At 40.7% G+C, this 20,300-nt stretch overlaps 2 protein-coding genes across 2 annotated transcripts; both read left to right on the forward strand.

Annotated features, from left to right (window-relative positions):
- Positions 1-15: 15 nt before the first annotated feature.
- On the forward strand, positions 16-8,750 carry LOC139102018 (proton-coupled amino acid transporter-like protein pathetic). Its single transcript, XM_070655632.1, has 9 exons — positions 16-457; positions 1,182-2,048; positions 4,781-4,843; positions 5,368-5,457; positions 5,632-5,989; positions 6,380-6,661; positions 6,743-6,921; positions 6,999-7,174; positions 8,244-8,750. The coding sequence occupies exons 3-9, from the start codon at positions 4,788-4,790 to the stop codon at positions 8,495-8,497; spliced, it is 1,395 nt and encodes a 464-aa protein (XP_070511733.1). The 5' UTR covers positions 16-457; positions 1,182-2,048; positions 4,781-4,787; the 3' UTR covers positions 8,498-8,750.
- A 1,961-nt stretch (positions 8,751-10,711) lies between these two features.
- On the forward strand, positions 10,712-20,101 carry LOC139102022 (uncharacterized). The gene is made up of 6 exons (XM_070655635.1): positions 10,712-11,371; positions 11,536-11,691; positions 15,969-16,204; positions 16,456-16,745; positions 16,823-17,093; positions 17,172-20,101. Exons 1-6 carry the CDS (start codon positions 11,228-11,230, stop codon positions 17,431-17,433), a joined length of 1,359 nt encoding a protein of 452 aa, XP_070511736.1. The 5' UTR covers positions 10,712-11,227; the 3' UTR covers positions 17,434-20,101.
- The last annotated feature ends 199 nt before the right edge of the window (positions 20,102-20,300 follow it).

Here is a 20,300-nt window from a genome sequence, read left to right on the forward strand (position 1 = left end):
CGAGAAGAGGAAAAGAGCTGGCGAGCACCGCTCGTCCTGTGAATGGAGGAAGATGAGGATAAGGTGAAAGGGAACGCGCGAGATACACACAGAGGCAGATCAAGCTGATCGCACAGTCGAATAGCCGACGTCCCTATGGATATACGAAACTCGACGGCGGTTACTCGGCTAGTATACTTCAAGAGTCGGTGGTGTCGGACGATCTCTGATCCTAGTGGCCCGTTTCTCATCGATTCGCCGATCTCAAAGTGCCGTTAATCAATTAATCACGCGGTCGTCAACGCTCAGGCGGGGACAAATGCGGAATGGAATAAAGAAGCGGAAGCGACGCGGCAAAGATTACTGGAGGGAAATACGTGAAAGCGGAAAGCGATTCCATGGTCGATATTTGATTTCCGAACGTCGATTCTCCTCACCACTGAAACTATTGTCCATTCATGAAATCACAAACCTCGAGGTACACCACGGAGAGAATCCAGATATTACTTTATAAATGCAGCTCCATTAAAAACATTTCGAACATCTCCCTGACCGCTTTGCATGCATCGTAATTCTGTACATTTATTTATCGCGATAAAATTTTCAATTTAATTTATTTAACTTTACAACTGCCCCGATCACTGGATAATTTTTCTTACCCGCACCGAGACATTTAAATTCATGTAATTAAGAAAATAAAAATCAAATTATTGTTCTCTTTTTTTTTTATATCATGATTGAATCAATTAATCGCGCGCCCGGAAAATTATTTCGCCTAATATGCCAAGTACTTGATTACTTTCCGATATTAAACGTTAATTATACGATATTATTTTGAGCTATAATGGAAAACAAAGTCATCGGCTTCATACGCAGGCATGCGGCAAAGTAATGTCGAGTACATTACATGCTGTTACTATCTACTCCCTCTCTTGCCAGCGTCTTCGCACAAGTGAGGAAGCTTGTGCGAGGTAGTTACTCACGTGTACTGACTGACCGTATATATACCTGGCTAAGGCGAAGTCGCTCAGTCGTGTGCGGTCTGTCACCGTTTCACGTTAATTTCGCTTGTTCCTCATTATAATTATTGTTTTCCTTGCCCTCGGCGAAAGACCAGCGAGAAAAAAAAAATATATATGTATCGAATACATCGCGAAGTAACAGTTATTAATTTATTATCATACGTATATTCGACCACTTAGCGACCTCAAACGGACATCAATCATCCGGATGACCACGGGCACTGATAAGTCTACCATCGTGAAAATAAACCCCCCTGATACCGCACCATTGTGGAAGCGCACCGGCAACACCTCGACGGAATTCAGGAATAACACCCACAGATGAGTTATCAGAGAAAATTTATATCGGAACCGCGTAATTCAACATCGCGCGAATATTCGCCGTCACCGAAGTGAAATCTAATCGTCACCTTGCAACGCGAGCGTGCGAATTTTCAAATCGTATTGATTCAATATTATCGAGAGGCTTGAAACGTAATTTATCGTGAAATTTTATAAAATACGGTGACGATTGAAGAAGGATCCATCCGGCTATCGATCCCTTTTTGCAATTACAAATTGCCGGGATCGCGATTGGTCCGGACTTATTTTTATCTGAAAATTTTCTAAGCCGCACTTGGCTAAATTTAATCCAGCGATAAGTTATTATCGTTATATTACACAAATATAGCCTTTGAGAAAGAAAGAGAGAAAAAAATTTAAAAAAAAAAGGCAGAAGGATACGAGACCTTGAATAGAGTTTACAGTTCTCGATCGAACGGAGCTCACGTGAGTGTTTCGTGCTCCGAAAGAGGGAAAGGAAAGTAAGAAAGGAAATAAAGAAAGAAAATAACATTTTTCGAGTAAATAAGAAACAATTCGCTAAGAATTTGAACCAGGATAATAAAGTATATAATGTAGAGCTAAACGAGAAAGCTGGAATTTTTATTTTACGCAAAATGACTATGTGAAGAAGGATTCGGTGTACGAGAAACGTCATTAAAGAAAGAAACAAACCTTCATTTAGAAATCAAGTACCTGTTCGCGTCCACATCTCAGAATTCAAAAGTAAGTATAATTTCAGCAGCTTAAATTATCTACACACACTAATATTCGTTCTTATAATCAATAGATGTTCTTAACTTACAAGCTTGGCTTGTTATGTAAGGATTATGTACCTACGCACTCATTGTCACAGAAAACAATAAGTTCCCCTGATACATTGCGAGCAATGACTTTGAAATTCAAATATTTGCAACCTACATACAAAGTCATGAATAATAATTTTTTTTTTTCTTTCAAATTTAAACAAATACTTCTCTGCCATAAATTATATAATAGAGCATTGTGATATATTTCTTAATTAATAATATAGTTTACGCAAAAACTATTTTTATACTTTATCTTAATATATTTACTACAAATTGTTAACTTAGTATTATGTTTTTTTTTTTTTTTTTTTTTTGGTACTTATTTGTCTCACACTGCAATTTCATAACACATAGCTGAGATGTTAATTAGTCTCGAATCTCTAGTTGCCGGTCTTTTTTCTTGAAATATCACTTGAATATGTTACGTTAGAGTTGATAAGCTATCAACACACAAGCAACAAACGTAATAATTTAAATACCCTTTCTTATTTTTATTTAAAGGATTAATTTAACTTTTTCTTATTCACGCCGGCGTGCAATCATTTTTCTCGACAATTGTACGTGCATATTTGTTAAGAATCTTTATAGCATCTTTATGAGTAATTTTATACGATGAACGACTTTGTGTCCGAGTCGGAATGTATTGCGGAACAAAATTTTTGTAAAGCAAAATTTCGTAAAATAATTTAAAATACATTTTATGTCTGTAGTAAATTATTAAAATAATATCAAGCGTCGGATCACTTAATTCAGGTATATATTTTACAGGATCTTACAATATATTGTCGACAGTTAGTCTTTTTTGCGTAAATAATTCTAACTTGTGAAAGTTAGAAAGTTTCAATCATACTGTTCGATTTTTTTGCCATAAAAATAATATCCTTTGTAATGATAGGATGACTTGCAATCCGCTGGACAGATAATGTTGTCCAGTGTAGACGAATATTTAAAATAATAATTATTCAATAATCACTTATCGATTATAAAATATCATTTCATAACAAATGGTTACAATTCGTAGCAAATAAAAAATTGAATTTACATAACGTCTAAAAGTGACAAAATATTTATATTATTTAATAAAATTCTTTCGAAATTGTGCGCTGCGAATAATAAGATCTGTGTCCACTTGAATTCTCAGTCTTATCGATACGAAGCTTATCTGTAAGACTTCTGCGAAGTAATTTATCTCGGTAAAATCATTTTGTTGATTAATTTGTAAAGAAATATTACGAGTAGCACAATGTGTTCACAATTTTTTTCACGTCATATCACGATATGACGCGTCGAAATGATTAAAAAGAAAGACGTTCTTTCTCTCCACTAAAGAAACATTTTAATTCTTTTACAAATTGCAATCGTAAACCGTTACTTTTTTTTTTTTTTTTTTAATCAGAATCACTCTTTACTCTTCGTGGAATATTTATGAGGTGCAATTTCAATTGAACGCGTCCTTCGCAACATTGAAATCTGTCACATATACGCTGCATGTACTCGTTTATACAATCAAGGATCTTTCGAGGACCCACATGTATTCCGATTCGTTTATTATTACTGAACGAGATTGCGCGATGAATAATACAGTATAATTGAGTTTCTGCAATGCAAAGTCATTGTCCTGTCGCTTTTACGTGAAATGGCGAAAGGAGAGTCAAGAATCGGTCGCTATCGACCGGCTGCAATAATGAGCGCAAGGAGCCGTCTTACATAACTTTGACGTTTTTTTTTTTTTTCCTTTCTTTTATATCTCTCATTAATTTCCCACGTGAATCTCAGGTTGCCCGTCGGGTGGCAATCCACGAAGAATTTTCGTCATCGGAACCACGAAACTGCGCGCATGTTTTTATTAGCAAATTAACTTCGGAGAAACTTTTGAGAAAATTGGTCAAGGTGAAGTATCATATAATGCCCATTTGTCAGATGTGTATCGTATACATACGTATATGATAGATATGTAGGTTTTTTTTTTACGTAACTGGCTACCTGTGTCAATAAGTTTTGAGAAATTCCGATTCTTTCATGCATCCCTTTTCCCAGTCCTATTTTTCAAATTCAAATTTTGTTTTTTGTTATTTTCAATGAATACTGCATACATTTTAGTAGATCAACTACCGTATAAAAAAATGCACAATCGTTTACGGCAATGTATAATATATTTGTTCTTTCAATAATTTATCGTCTCGGTAATTCGCATCAGCATAAAAAAAAATCGCGGTCAGTGTTTGTTTAACTGATTGCCATTTTATATTTACAATATGATACGGCAACGAGGAAGTTTTTCGTTTCAGCATGGATGATTCCGATAATGCTTATCTCATATGATGCGCTAGTAATACATTTTATGTCTAAGATTATCAATTGTTCGACAGCTTAACATATCATGAATGAAAATTGAAAGACAAAACCGATAGGGATGTTAATGTTGCAATAAGTGTTTCGAATTATAATAATTTACTATAACAATGTCTTTTAGAGTTGTTGGCGTGCTAAGTTTTATTGAATTATTAATTCATTTATTTTTAATTCGGTAACGATTAATTTATATTAATAAATGAGATAATAATTGCATGTAATACCCCGCTAAGATTTAATTAATGCTGTAATTTTTTTCTTTTAATTTATTTTATAATATTAATGTTTCTATAACAGGATCACCATGGGTCGAGCGGAGAAAGAACAAACCGGTAACCCCATGACGGAATTCAGTAGCAGGTATTTGTGCTCCTAAATTAATTACCGATGCTGCATTATTTGCACAGATGATTTAAGCGACGCGATAAATAAACTTGAAACTAGAATATAAATTTCGGTGAATCAATTGCAAGTAACCTTGTCGATACTGTCCATACGCGACAACTATGTTAAAGTCGTGCTGATAAAAATTAAATACGTGGATGACTGACAACGACATTTTTAATGAGCCTGGCGATAAAGATTCTAAAGCTATAAGAATCAATCGCAGACAACGCGACTTCTGTATACACAGCGTCTGAAAAAGTAATCGTTATCGATTAAGTATAATCATCGTGGAATGCGATTGTATCGTACTTTACCCAGAGATAGGAAGCGCGTTGCATAAACTCGACCTTTTTTTCCCTGTAACTTAATTAACACGTCGAGTTTCAATTTTTATTAACACCCTTAGTCAAAGTACGGTAAATACTGCGGCATCGAATAATACCGGCGGACGAAACATTTTTCCGACAATTGTAACAATTTGATCTTATCGTTTTCAGCACAATGATAGTTCCTAATATTGGCGAATATAAGGAAAAGGATGAGCTGTACGATCCATTTGAACATCGGGACAAGCGACATGCAACTTCGTAAGTTTCAAGTCTTTATCGACGCACTGAAAGTCACAAAGTATCGCAATAATTAAAAAACATTTTTTTTTTTTTTTTAACAACGAAACGGAACTATAAACAATTCTAAAACACTACGACCCGTTTCGGCAGGTAAGGCCAGTAATATAATTCCACATTTCGCGAATGTTTCAGAGATCTGGGTTCCTTGACGCATCTCCTAAAGTCCTCTTTAGGAACGGGAATTCTGGCCATGCCGCACGCGATAAAAAACGGAGGGTTGCTCTTCGGCGGGATCGGTACAATTATAATCGGTATGATCTGCTCTCATTGCGTGCACATACTGGTACGCACGTCTCACGTGCTTTGTAGGCGTACTAAAACGCCACAGATGTCCTACGCCGAGACAGCGTACGCAGCCTTTCTCTGTGGACCAAAGTCAGTCAGGCCTTGGGCCAAAGCCAGCAAGATATTCGTGAACATTGCTCTGTGCGGGACGTACGTAGGCGGCACGTGTGTCTACGTCGTCTTTGTTGCTACGTCTATTCAAAAGGTACGTACGTACCTTGCATTATTCATGACGGCAAATCTACTTATCTAAGTTAATTGCAAGACACGCTTGATACGATAAGCGCAACTTGTCAATGCATTTTGTTTTTTTATTTTTTTTTTTTCTTCTTCTCATTCCGTTGTAATTGTTTTCCAAGAGAAATTACATTCCGAGCAATAACAAGAAGATAAGTTTGATAATGTAGGAATTATTATGTAGCTCGTTGGATATTTCACAAATAACATATTATTATCAATAAGTTCTTATCGATTTAACCATTGTTATAAAATTCTTTCTTCCTTACTCGTAGTAATTACTGATTAACCGCGTCGCAAATACAATTTAGAATCATTATCTAATTTATTATCCGTCTAATATTATTTTCTCTTCTAGGTCGCTACATATTACATCGATAGGCCATTGGATATACAATTGTGCATACTCTCGCTGATCCCGGCGTTGATATTACTCGGCCAGGTGCGCGACCTGAAATATTTGGTGCCGTTCTCGATGCTGGCGAACATCTTTATGATGACCGGCTTTGCGATCACGCTATACTTCATTTTCAAAAGCGAACAGCTGCTGACGTTCGAGAACAACAAATTGTTTGCTGAGGTGGACCAGCTTCCTCGTTTCTTCGCGACTGTGATATTTGCCATTGAAGGCATCGGCGTCGTAAGTTTCAATTAATTGGGCAATTAGCCTCTTTAGTATTCTCGACCGCTCTTTGAACCTGATATATAACTGCCGTCGCAGGTGATGCCGGTGTCGAACAACATGAAAACGCCGCACCACTTTCTAGGATGCCCTGGTGTGCTCAACATCACGATGTCGATAGTTGTGTTCCTGTATGCCATGATGGGGGTGTGCGGTTATCTCGCGTTCGGTGAACAGTCTCAAGGCAGCGTCACGTTTAATTTGCCAGACGATGACCCGTAAGCGCGGGCCCTTACTTCGATACATATATTATTTCAAGGGGTGCATTACAGCCTAACGAGAGGTATTGTTTCAGTGCCGCCCAAGTGGTGAAGATCTTCATCGCCGCGGCCGTTCTCTTCACTTACGGTCTGCAGCTCTTCGTGCCGCTCGAGATCATGTGGACTGGCTTGAATTCCATGAATTTGTTCAGCCACAAATACGCAGCCGTCGCCGAGACGCTAATGAGGGTGTTCGTAGTTATGATATCAGGTAAAGTGCATTGTATCATTTATGTACGGTAGTTTTAATCATTGTTCTATAATTAAATCTTCACGGATGTAAATAGAAGAGCATTTTCCATTTCGCGTATAAACAAATAATTAAAGCGACGATAAAATTCCTCGACGGTAAAACCGCTATTGAAGAGATACTTTTTTATACACGAATAAACCGGTTTCATGCGTAGGCGCTTCTTTACGTTATTGAAAAGAATAAAATATCCGTTTGGTGGCTCGTATGTATCCTCCTCCGTGTCTGTAAATGGATTTTTGGAAAGAATCTAGTCTTAAAAAATATTAGAAAAAAAAAATAAATAAAAAGCAAACATAATTTCGTATTCTGAATCAGTTTTATAGAATTTTTTGCGCTATAAATCTTCGCTTTTTTTTCTTTTTTTCTTTTTTTATCGAGTCCTTGACAATTTAAAACGCAAATTAAAGGTTCGCAAATTTACACGGAAAAGTAATATAATTAATATCACAAACAGATTTTACATTTTTTTTTTTCAAAATGCTGCGTTGTATAAGAATCGTCTATCGCGATCTCAGTGATGAGTCTAACGAAACGGTTAGATAGTCACCGAATACTCGAAGAGACAGTGTGTTTTTCACATCGACGTGCTTTAAAAAGTTAACACAGCTTTCCCGTAACCTTTTCCGGCTGCGTTTTTACGACGATGACTCACGCAGTCTTGACAGAGAAAAGGTCGGGTCGGAGACCCGATCGGCGGGTTCATTGAGTGATCGGTGTCACCCACTTATCTCACGCGCGTGTATGCGTGACGCGCCTTTTTATCGCGGAAAAAGAAAAGGAATTGTCTGTGTAGCCATCTGCTGCAATTCGAATTGCAGTTTATTCAGTATATCTTTCATATATTTGTATAAAGGTAAAAGATAATAAAAATGCCGTGCTTGTAGCGATACTATTTGATGAAAATTACGATGCACGCCGCGTGTTTGTCGAGTTCGAATGTAAGCTTTGATTTAATCATATTAAAGCGATTGACGTATTTGTGATATATTGTAATTTTATATATATATTTTTTTTCTGTTTCTTACAGTGGTCATGGCGATAGTAGTGCCCAATTTGGACGCAATTATTTCTCTAGTCGGTGCAATATTCTTTTCTATTCTTGGTATTAGTATTCCAGCCGTTGTCGAGACAATTTCATGTTGGGAAAGCCATTTAGGCGCATTGAAATGGCGGCTGTGGAAAAACTCTTTGTTACTTGTATTCTCGATGTTAGCGTTAATATTCGGCACTTGGATCTCAATAAGCGACATAATCGAATCTAAGGAAAAACAAAATTCATAAGAAAATCAAGAAAAAAAAGTGAATAATATTCATGTTTTATTTGCCGCTTCGTCTAAACGCTTTATGTATTTGGAACTCCAGTGTCGACGAGAAATGCAACAAAGTTTTTAATGAAACAACTTCTTAGAGCAGTACTCATGTACATACATTCTCGTGATTTGCGTTCATATTTGACTCGTGGATCTCAATAATTTTTTTTAAATATAATGAACTATTGTAATTAATAATAAATTTTAATAAGTTTATTGTTTAACTGCCTCGTATTTTTCTGTCAAAAGTATGTACACCGAAGAGCAGATATAATGTTTTATGCAGTGATAGCGGCTAGCGTATGCAATCCTAGGTGATAGAGACAAGGGATGAGAGAACGGTGAGAAATCAATCATCGGCAAACCGGCCGGCGCGGTACATATACGCGGTACATGTGAAACTTCGACGGACACGACGCTAAAGTCACGTTCTCTAGCTATCGTCGTTGTATCTGCCTTTCAGCGTACCTGCTATTTATTGTATGTATAGTTTTTAAGTGATTTCTTTTCAGCGAGTTAATGGTTTTAAGTTACGTTCTTTCTAACGTTGCTTCAGTATATCTGTTATTTGAATAACTATCTTAAAAATGCCGTGTCGGATCGAATTAAATTCAGTGTTATCGCTTTTCCGCAAGACCGTGACCACGGTCCCGCTTCCGACGCTATCCCAATTCGCCGGAGGCGGCTCGTACTGGATTTCCTCGGAACTAACTAGCAGAACGGCATTCCCGCTAATTTCGTGGCCTCGGTAATGGGAGATAGCGGCCATTATAAAATTGGCGTGGTCATAAAATTGGCGGGTACGGCGCTCTGACCATGCCGCTAATTTACTCTACCTACACTCTTAATATCTCCCGAACATTTTTGGATACTCTGGGGCCGCGAAATCCCGGGACTGACGGATTACTCATCTTGCTCAAACTTTTGAATTCGATTATTTATATGACGCATGATTAAATTACCATTATCGTTTAATTATATTTGAGGATTAGATATTATTTATGCGATTGTCAATATATTTTTTAATAACAGTTTAAGAAGCTACGCGCGCGCTGTTTTTTGAAGAAATTTCAATTTGCTAGCGTTATTAAATTGGGACATTACTTAATTATAATAATTTTTTTATAATAATTACAATTGAGTGATATACGTAGCTGACGGCGTATTGCCGGCTCACTTACTTTGTTTCTGCCAATTGGGTTAGGTTATTTTCCGTCTTTCCGTCCTTCCTTCCTTCCTTCCTGTCCTTCGCGGCATTATTTTGGATTATCCTGGACGTGTTGTAGCATTAAAATCACTCGATCGCTATATTACACTGCTCTGCTTTTTTTTTTATAATCACTATCACTATCAGGATGTAAAGCGAGGCCCAAGTCATCTTTAGAATCTTCGGTCAACTCATCGGCTGGATGAACAATGCCGAGAGCTTGCACTGAGCGGCAAATGAGACGGGCCGCGATATGAATTAAATGTTCCTCGCGCACTTTGTTCCCCGTCGACAATTATTCGTATGCGAGACTTTCTGTTCGCGGTAGAAAATACGCGTAATTGCGGAGCGATTAGAAACACGTCTTTGCGCCCGAGCCTCCGCAATTAGACTAAAATGGCCGTTAGAGATTTCGGCCCTTCGAGGAAAAGAGACGACCGCGTAAAAAGTGAGTCAATAGACTCGATCGTTAATTGATCGTACTTCTCGCGCGGAGCTCGCAAAGCGCTTGATTTGTTCGCATTTGATTTTATGTGCTCTGTGAATTCGTGGCGTTTTCCTTCAAAACAGGAAAATCGAATATAATAAATCCGAATATATTTTTGTCTTCGTAAAAATAAAGGATAAAACATGTTACAAAACGCGCGCGCGTTATGCACTTTTGATTTTCCGTTGTAAAAAAAATTTGTTTTACATTTATAATTTTCATCAATAAAATATTTAAATGTTAAAATTGTAATTGACGATTTAGTTGCCACCTCGCAATTAAAATTTATTTTAAATAACTTTTTGGCCGCCGGGGTGTCATCCATACTTTTTAGAACTGTGACTGAGCGCGATGTTGTCCGCTGCGCCTGCTAGATCGCGCGCGGATGCAGAGATGCGGCGCCTCTAGAGTGCCTCCGTTCACGAAGAAAGTCTCGTGCCGGCCGCCATATTTGTTGCGGTCGTGTTTGCCGACGAAGCGATTTGCCGTGGCTGACGGGAGTAGAGTATTGACTCGGTAATTTCACAAATGCGAGCGTATTGCGCATCGGTGCACGTGTCCGGCGAACGCGAGTCGCGCTTTCGCTTGTCGATTACCCAGGCCGCGGCACTCGCTTGCGTCTGAAACCAGGAGAAGCGCCTCTCGCATGTCGAGTCGAAGGGCAGGCCGGGCGTCGCTTCGCGGGGACCTGCGGAGATTCTACAGGGAGTCGGTGGCACGGCGCGCTAGCCGACGGTAGCGACAAAGAAAAGCGGAATCGGTCGTGGCTCGTGGGCCCTCCCCCTCTCGTACGAGACACGGTTTTCCCGTAGACGTCCTCTTCGTGCCCGGACAGCGGCTCCCGCATCGACGGTGAACGGCGCCGACCCCGAGTGCTCGCCATCCTCCGCATCCCGGCGCGTGGCGGCAACGTCATAACCTTAATCCCCCGGTGTAATCGTGCCGTTGCGCGCGCGTGTGCGTGCGTGCGTGCGTGCGCGTGTTTCGCGTTCCCGTCGCCGTTGACAATGGCAATGCACGAGGAGCTCCGAGGCTTCGCCGAACTCTGCAGGCTGTGCTCGCTCAAGAGCGGCCCGCAGCTGCAGATATTCGACAAGGAGAGCGAGCAGCGGCAGTTGCTGTTCAAAATACGTTCCTGCGTGCCCATCGCGGTGAGTAAAAGCGACACGTAACTCCTGCATTGCCGTCCGGAAACGATCATGTGCGCGAGATGTTTAACCGAGCCGCAGTCTCTCCTGCGAGAGATTGAGTTATCATTTCAATTTTTTTATTTTTTTTATTTTTTATTGAATTAATTAATTAATTTTTTTTACAGATAGCAAAGGAGGATGAACTGCCAAAAAATATATGCCAGAGATGCATCTACAAGTTGGATATGTTCTACGAGTTTCGCCTGAGCTGCCTGTCTACGGAAACGATACTGAAAAATTACGCGGATTCCTTGAAGAACATCGTTGCACTTAATAATCAGGTAAGTGAAATTTTCCTTCGCGCATAGGAATTAAATTGTGTAACGCTTTTAATTGTAACCAGGTAGATTGCCGTAATGTCACATGTTCAGAAATTGTGAGCTTGAAATTTTGATATTAATCGTTTGGATTACATGTATTTTAATTCATGTAATTGTCAGTAGGTTTACAATGCTACGAGAATAATTACAGCGTTCGGTATCCAATTCTTGAACATGGGAATAATTATGGAACGTGGCGAGAGTAGGAAACCATCGTGAGAACTGCTGCTTTAGCACGGGGAAAAACAAGTTCTACGATTTTTGATTTAATTGTACGAAGATTGAGCTCTACGAGACGACGCGGAGATCTTTCGTGACTTCTTCGAGAATGCGCCGCATCCTCCTTTCTCGTTCTCTTATAATTGATAATCCAGCGATATACAGCATCTTTCCAAAAGTGTTCTGCGACTAATACGACTGGTACGTGAGATTAGAATTCAACTCGAAAACGTTAGGTGCCTCCGAAAAAGCCGACTACAAAGGTATCAGTGGCGCGCGGAGTATCGCTAGGTGCTACATCTCCTTTTTTTTTTCTTTTTTTTTTCCTTCCGTACTTCTGGTAGCAGCGAGCCATGAAAGGGACAGGGTCGACCGGACGGGAGCACGGGTCCTGTCGGATGGTGATCATGAGGGAGACGGAAAGGAGTGAGGAAGGGGACACGGGGAGAGAAACGCGCGCAGGAGCGTCACTGATCGGTAGCTAGAGGTGCTCGAAGACCCCGCTGACCCCCCTTTCCGTGTCTGCTGCACCCGGCGGCGCGCGATCTCAATAATTTCACCCTCGCGTACGCAACGTAGACAGGCAGGAGGTGAGGAGGGTTAAATAGGAGGAGGCGGAAAACAGGGAGAAAGACAAAGAGATGGCGAGAGCGAGGAGGCGAGACAGAGAGAAAGAGAGAGAGAGTACATACGTTTGTGTGTGCTATCTGAGTAAATGTATGTGCGTGTGCAAACGACCGACGTCGCGACGCCTATTGATCGGCGCGTCGCGACCGCGAGACGCGTTGCGCGCACAGAAAGCGAAAGTCGTAGTACCTAAACTCCTTTCTTCGCTGTCTCGACCGCCTCTTGCCCTCGTATTTCTGCTATCTGCCTCCGCGACTTATTTCTACCTGCCTCCTCCTGTCCCCGTTGTTCGTGTTTCGAACACCTCCGTGTCTCTCCTAATTTCGCCACGTTTTTTTTTTCTTTTTTTTTTGTTGTTGTATATCTTTCTTTCTCTTCCACGTTTCATTTTCTTTTCTTTTTCTCTCTGCATTATATACGTATACTTTATCTTCTCGCGTTAAGATGCACGCTGCTGCTTTGTTCATTTTCAATCGCAGTATTCCGAATCTAATTAATGTATTGTTATACATTTTTTTTTTAATTCCCTTTCTTTCTCGCGACGTTTCTCATCAACCGCATTCTTTCTCCCGCATACTTTTTTACAAATTTTCGTCCTATCTCGGATAAATTTAGTCGCGGAACGCGTATAAATCCCGCGCTACTCTTTCTCCTCCGTTCCCCCTTTGTTTCTCTTCTTCGATCCCGGATCGCTTGATCTTCGCCTCCTTCCTACGGCCGTCCGTTCTCCTCCCCGCTGTTCTCGGCGGTCCTGGGCACAGGTGCAACGTGAGTTGCCGAGCTCGTGCGCCGTACTTCTTCGGCAGGAAACCTGTTTCGAAACCCGGGATATACCCCGAGACGAGATCAACGCAGCCTCGTTACGTGGGTGACTCTCTTTCTCCCTCGTCGAGCGGAATATCGGCGGCGGTGGCGATGGCGGCGAAGGGCAGCGCGACGAGGAGGATCGCGAGACGACGTTCTCCTCTCGTCGTCCCTGGCGTTCCCTCTCATGAATCGCTCCCGCGTTGCGACATGTGTGTGCATGCGCGCGCGCGCAAGTTCTACCTCCTCTTCTGCGCCTCTCTCTCTCTCAGGACTTCGTCTTCTCTCTTTCGCTCTCTCAATGTCAGTGTCAAGGTCAGCGGGCCGACGCACCGGTCGCGCCGCCACCACTGTTGCACCGCACACAACGGCGGTGCCTTCTCCTCTTGCATCTAATATCGCTCGCCGGTAGTACGCGCGCACATAACGCCGAACGAGACAGGGATAGAGAAATAGGAATGGAACGGAAAGAGGAAACAGGAGCGGGATCGTGAACGCGAGCGAGAGCGCGCGGGTACGCGCCGGCACCCCCACGCGGTCGTCCTTAACGCCGCCACTTCGTTGTGCCCCGTTGGTCTCGCGTCTCGCTCACTCCGGTTCGATCTCGCATTCCGGAGATATCCACGCGGGTACATCGTAACGCGTCACGTCGATGCGCCGTTGGTCATCCTCCAGCCCTTTTTCCCTTTCGGCTCTTCTTTCCTCGTCCGCATTTTTTTTTATCTTCTTTTTTTTTGTCCTCCGTCGGATCTCCGTTACGTCTCCCCAGCTTCTCGCGCGCGATTCCTCTCGTGGTGGCGAGTGATACACGCGTATCATCGTACACGTGAACGCACACCTTGCGTTCCGCCCTGCCGATCGGGTCGGTCCAGCCCCGTTTGTCTCTCTCCCCGTCGCTTCCCAATCGTGCCTCCTCTCCGCGGCGCCCTAGGGCGCGTTACAGCGCCGGCCGTGGTGCATTCCGCGGGGAACCTCCGCTCTGGCGTCGTTCGTACCGCCGCGTCGCTTCGTCCGTGTGTCACCAAGCTCTTTTTCTCTCTCTCTGCCTTATTTCTTTCTCGCCGTGCCCTTCCGCTCGCCTCCGTCGTCTTGAGGAACGCGCGCACACACGCACACATCCCTCTTTCCGCCCCGTCTTCTCTCGTCCCCGTCGCCGAGACCCCGTCTCCCTTTTTCTCCTCTTCCCCTCCCTCCCTCCCGTTCCCCTTCACCTGCGGTTCCGTCTTTCTTTCCTCTCTTTCTTCTCCTCGCCGAGTCCGACGGCGAGGGAAACGTCTCCCCGGTCGTCTCGCGCTTATCCCCTCTGCGCTCCCCGTCGGCTACTTTTTTTTCGCTTCTTTGTCCTTGCATCCTCCCGCGCCGGGAATCGGCCGCGGTCGCCGCCAGCCTCTCGCGGCTCTCTTTCTCTCTCCCGTTTCGCGAGCCCGAGCCGCGACGTTCCCTCGTACGCGTCGCGAAAAGCACGAGAGCGCGTAAGAGAGCCCATTTGCGTAAGAGACCGTAAACGCGCATGTCAGTGTCGTACGTTCGCACACCGATAGGATTGTTTCGTCCGAAGCGTGCCCGGTTATCGTCGTTGCCGTGCGTCCGGGGCGTTTTAGGGAGCCCACCAACCCCCGAGGATGAACGCCGGGCTCTCGCTGTCGCCGCCACGCCACGCGCGATCCGTGCTGTGACTCGAAAAATCTGGACCCCCGGACGAGAGCCTCGGGGAAACGTCGTCTGTCTCTCTCCCCGGCCGAGGGTTCTGCCGGCCCTTTGACTCTCGAAGCCCAACAGTCTTCCTCGGAACGTGGACTGGTCTCCGTTGGTGCGTGGTAAGCGCGTCCGAAAACTACGGCCCGTTTCTTTTCTCTGCGAGAGACCGACTCGCGCGACCGGCTTCTTTCTCTCGGTTTCTCCCTTTCGGTAACCGTCCGTTATTTATCGATCGCAATTTCACGTTTTATTTCTCGCAGGATTACTTTTGGTGCGGTCTGAAATTTAATACTTGTTGCGTGAAGTAATTTTTGTTCTTTCAGCATGATTTATGGTTAATTAATTAGAGCATGATGTATTATTAAAAGAAAGAAAAAAAAAACATTTATTCTGTAATTATTTTTGAACAAATTTTTATTCCGCGTTTCTCATATGTACGAATAATATTTTAAGCCGCTCTCGTAAGAGGAGTTTGGTTTATGTTAGCATACGCACAGATTTCCGGATCTTCGTAAAGCCATCTTTGATGCGCCGTTCTCGTGTCAGACGACGGTTTGACGCCATAGAGGACGATACATAATTGAGACACGCCGAATATTCGTCGAGTGCCTCCATTCTGTCTTTGGTGATTATATTAAAAAATAAATTAACATTAAATACCGCGACATAGTAAAGTCTGCGAAATTTATTTAGAGAGTGCTGCGATAACAGCTGTGTTTTAATAATTTACACGTATTGATATAAAAAGGAAGTGAGGCAAACGAGTTTAAAAGTTATAATCCACCTATTAGATTTTTTTTCGATGTTGATTAAGCCATGTAATATTTAACGCGTTGTTAAGTGAAAATTAATTATACATAGTGTACGATTAATCGATGATGTAAATTTAGGATAAGGACAAGATGTCAAACGGCGGTCAGCAGCAACAGCACGCGAGTTACGCGGAAACACATTCTGCAGCACACGCGGCACTGCAGCAGCACATGGCACAGCAGGCTACTCAGGCCAGGCTAGCTGGACCGGTGCCACACGCGGCACCGCAGCCACCGAATCCCACGTTTACCTTGCCGGACGATGGGCTCGGTTACGATGATGGTGTAAGGGTCCTGCGATCTATCGGAACATGGTACGTCATGCGTACTTTAATTTGTTGCAAGAATATTATTGCAAAAAAAAGAAAAAAAAAACAGAATGTTTTTCAAAATCTTTTATAACATTTTAAAATCATATTTTATTTTCTTATTTTAAAGCTTACATTATTGATTGCATTAAATTTCAGTACAATCAATAGTTGGATTTTAGTTTCGAGGCAAAGTATATTATTGTAATATGATAGTCATTGTTCCTTACTTACTCTACTTTCATCACACATTTCAGGTCATCGGATTACTCTGCCGCAATGCGTCCCAGCATGATGCCGGCGTTTCCCGGAACAGACCAGCAGTTTGGAAGTAGAGCACCGGCGGTAAATCAGCCATTACGGACAACGACAACAAACAGCGTAAGTGTTCGTCCGGGATCTGTTTCAAAAGCTACTAATACTGGTGAACCAACGACGAAGGCGTTTGCGTGTTCTGTATGTGGCAAAGGCCTCGCCCGTAAGGATAAACTCGTCATACATATGCGTATACATACTGGAGAGAAACCATATTCCTGTGAAGTGTGCGGTAAGTGTAAAAATCATATGAATATGTTTTATCTAAAAGGAATCACTTGAATTAATAAATCTAACTCCATGTTACAGGTAAAGCCTTTGCGCGTCGAGACAAATTAGTCATTCATATGAACAAACTTAGACACAAACCTGGCGTCTCACCTTTGTCAGCGCCTACAACTCCAAGATCTGATCAGCATCAACAGCAGCAGCAACAGCAGCAGCAGCAGCAACAAGCGCAACAGCAACAACCATCTCGCCAAGATAACATTCATAAGTTAAAAGAGGAGCCAGTGAGTTGGGCCTGCGAATTATGCGGGCGATCACTTGCTACTAGGGAGGAATGGACACAACACGCTCGGTTAATATTATTATTTTTAACATTAATATGTTTAAAATTTAATTTAATGTCTATAATTTTAATTTTGATCAATCACAGATCTCATTTGGAAGCAAGTGTGCCACCACAACACGCCGCTCCGTATTTTCCTGGGTCTGCACCACCGCCGCAATCGTACGCTGCCGAGAGGAATTTTTGCTTAATGTGTCGCGCCGACTTTACAGATAAGGCTGAGTTTATGTTTCATATACGTACACACTGCGAGCACGGTCAACCATCAGGTAAACCAACCGGCGGAGACGCTGCAACAGCTGAACTTATTGCTAGAGGACTCGTTGATCCTTCCGGATTATGCAGCTAGAATTACTCTTTTCCATGTCACCACGTACCGTCGATTTGTGTCTTACCATAGTACAAGTTTTCTGCTCTATTTCGATCAGAAACTTTCGCATAGGGTGTCATGCATATTGTGATTGTAATGATATATATACCAACTTATCAATAATAGATACACAGTAGCACGTTAGTAGTAATTGATAACGAATAGCTTTGTTACAATGTTCATTATAAATTAAGTTGGTAATTCCGTGCAACTGTGATTAATTTCTAATATAATTAGAGCCCTTTGCACATATCTTTTTTTTTTTTTTTTCTTAAAATAATAGTCTTGAATTTTAAGATTGTTTTACGACAGATTATTAAAACAGAAATACACGTTATGTAATAAATACATATCATCTGAACAAAATTTTGTAAAATAATTTACAGAAATACACTACTGTGTATCTTTTCACGAGATAAGATCTACATTATTGAAAATAAAAAAAAAAAAGAAATTTAGATACTGACATGATACTGCGATATGGTAAGAACGTGCATTATTGTGTCAGTATTTAAAAAGCTATTACTTAATAGTATACGTTCCTACATAGCTAGCTTCTTGCTATTTGTAGGTACTAAGAGACCTATTCTGTAACTTTTTAATACGTGACTGTAAGCTTTATTCATGTTATAAATATATTAATTATTTAGTTGCACTTTTAATTTCTTTAAATAGTAGCATTATTTAGATGCTTTTTGTTTATAATTAATAAATTTATATTTTATATTAAAAAAAATTTTTTAAGATTTAAATACGATCGATAAAGTTAATAAATATTAAATTTCATTAATAAAAATTTTTTTACTGAAAATGTTTAATAAAGAATGAGACTGGAAGGTAGATGGACTGCTATGATATCTACATAGCGTGAATAAAGTTTAAAACCAATTATGTACTTGCATACAAAACATACATATAAAAGGGCCGATTAATGATTATACGAAAATATTATATTGTTGCGTCATTTAAATTAGAGTTGGATTTAACTAAGTTACATTTAAAGAGTTACAAAATGGGCCTGTAGCAGAATAGTAATCTCTGATGTACAGGTTTGTTCTCAATGCTATTATATTTTTTTATATGTATATGTATGTTTTTCAATTGCAACGTTATAATTTAGAGAATTTATTATTATTTTGGTAGCACGTCGTTTTCTGCATTTTAATATCAATGAGAACGAACGGTGCCGTCGTTTACAGATCTGATTTTGAAAATTATGTTTTGTACAGAACGGTTCATCTAATTCGATTAGTTTAATTTTAATTAAAATATCTTTAATTAATTTACATGCAAATAAAAATTGTGTATTTAATGGTATACATTAGTTTAAAACAATAAATGATTTTCAGATATCTCTTTGGAAATTATTCAAGTTATCGAATTAGATGAATACGATTTGTATTATACGTTTATCGAAATTTTATAAACTTATAAAGACAGCGAACTGAATACATTGTTAACTTAGGTACGAAGCATGGTTCTCTGCAATGCACAATTATCAGCAATGGTCGTGTAACTAAAAACGAAGAGTTTTCGCTATTCTATTTGAAACAGGCGAAGTACGTATGCTCAAAATATTATTTTTTTTATTATTAATTAATTTGTAGCGTGACTAAACATTTTTTATAGATAATTTTTTAACCGTGGTGTAATTATTTTTTATTTTATTGTTACAATTATTTTTTGGAATCTCAAGTATCAGCATGTACTTAATCAAAGGCAAGATTTATACTTAGTTATTAAGAACAATTGTATGTGTTATTCGCACCGGGAAATTAGCGACAATAATCGAGTTCCAATTTTCGCCGGGAGCCGAATACGCGCGTCATCATATTGGCAGACTCTCAGGCACTTTAATGTAAAATTTGCATTGTGAACAAACTATATCTTCCAGAAGAAGCCGATAGGATTCGCTTGTTATAGCGCTTAAAAAGCTTCCTCTCGTCTCTCTAGAATAGTTTTCTAAGATAAGTCAGTAAAATGCGCTAAGAACGCAAAACTGCCGTGCCTCCTGCCCCCACGTACAAATCCGCTTCCGAGTTGTTTTCCATTCGACGGCCGTTTTATGAAACGGTCCTGCCTCTGATGTAAAAATCAAAAGTTTGAGCCTAACGATGAGCATATATTTTGTGTAAAATAACATTTACAATTATGCCACTAGAGGTATAATCGCCGCGACAATAGCGACTATCTTAGACTATCGTACAAGCAATTACAACACCCGGGAATATCCCGAATTTTTATCCGATCGTATATATTCAGCGTAGTGAGATTAATGTAGAGCACTGGCTTCCCACGAAATCGACTTTATTATTTTTTTTTTTACCGTACCGCGTCAAGATAAAAACAACAACTTTTAAACTATTATTAAATTAAATTAATCTAAGGAGATTAAATTTAAATTAATCTCCTTAGACCCCAATACTGTTTGCAGTCGAGGAAACGGATAACTAACTCGCCCACAGATTAATCACGACATTAGACGTTTGATAGAGAACTTAGGGATACTAGAACCAGTACTATTCTTCACGTGGGAATGAAACAACGCAGACCGATTACACGCTTTATAATGTTCAGCGTAAGCGTGAGAATGTATGCAGCCATTGTAATTTGAATTTCTTTACGAAGATTTATTTTAGTATTTTTATTTTTCTCGATTTTTTTTCTTTTATGTAAAAGAGAAAAACAGTGAAAAGAATAGAAAGAAAGAGCGACATGTTCAAGTAGACGCGATGCATAAAAATGTTCTCATGCGTTGAGAATTTTGGAAGAATAGACGCATAGTGCCTTTTCTCTGGGACTTATTCACACCATCATTTGAAATTCACGTGTTCGGGGCGGCACAC

Source organism: Cardiocondyla obscurior, linkage group LG04 (genome assembly GCF_019399895.1).
Source record: "Cardiocondyla obscurior isolate alpha-2009 linkage group LG04, Cobs3.1, whole genome shotgun sequence".
NCBI lineage: Eukaryota > Metazoa > Arthropoda > Insecta > Hymenoptera > Formicidae > Cardiocondyla > Cardiocondyla obscurior.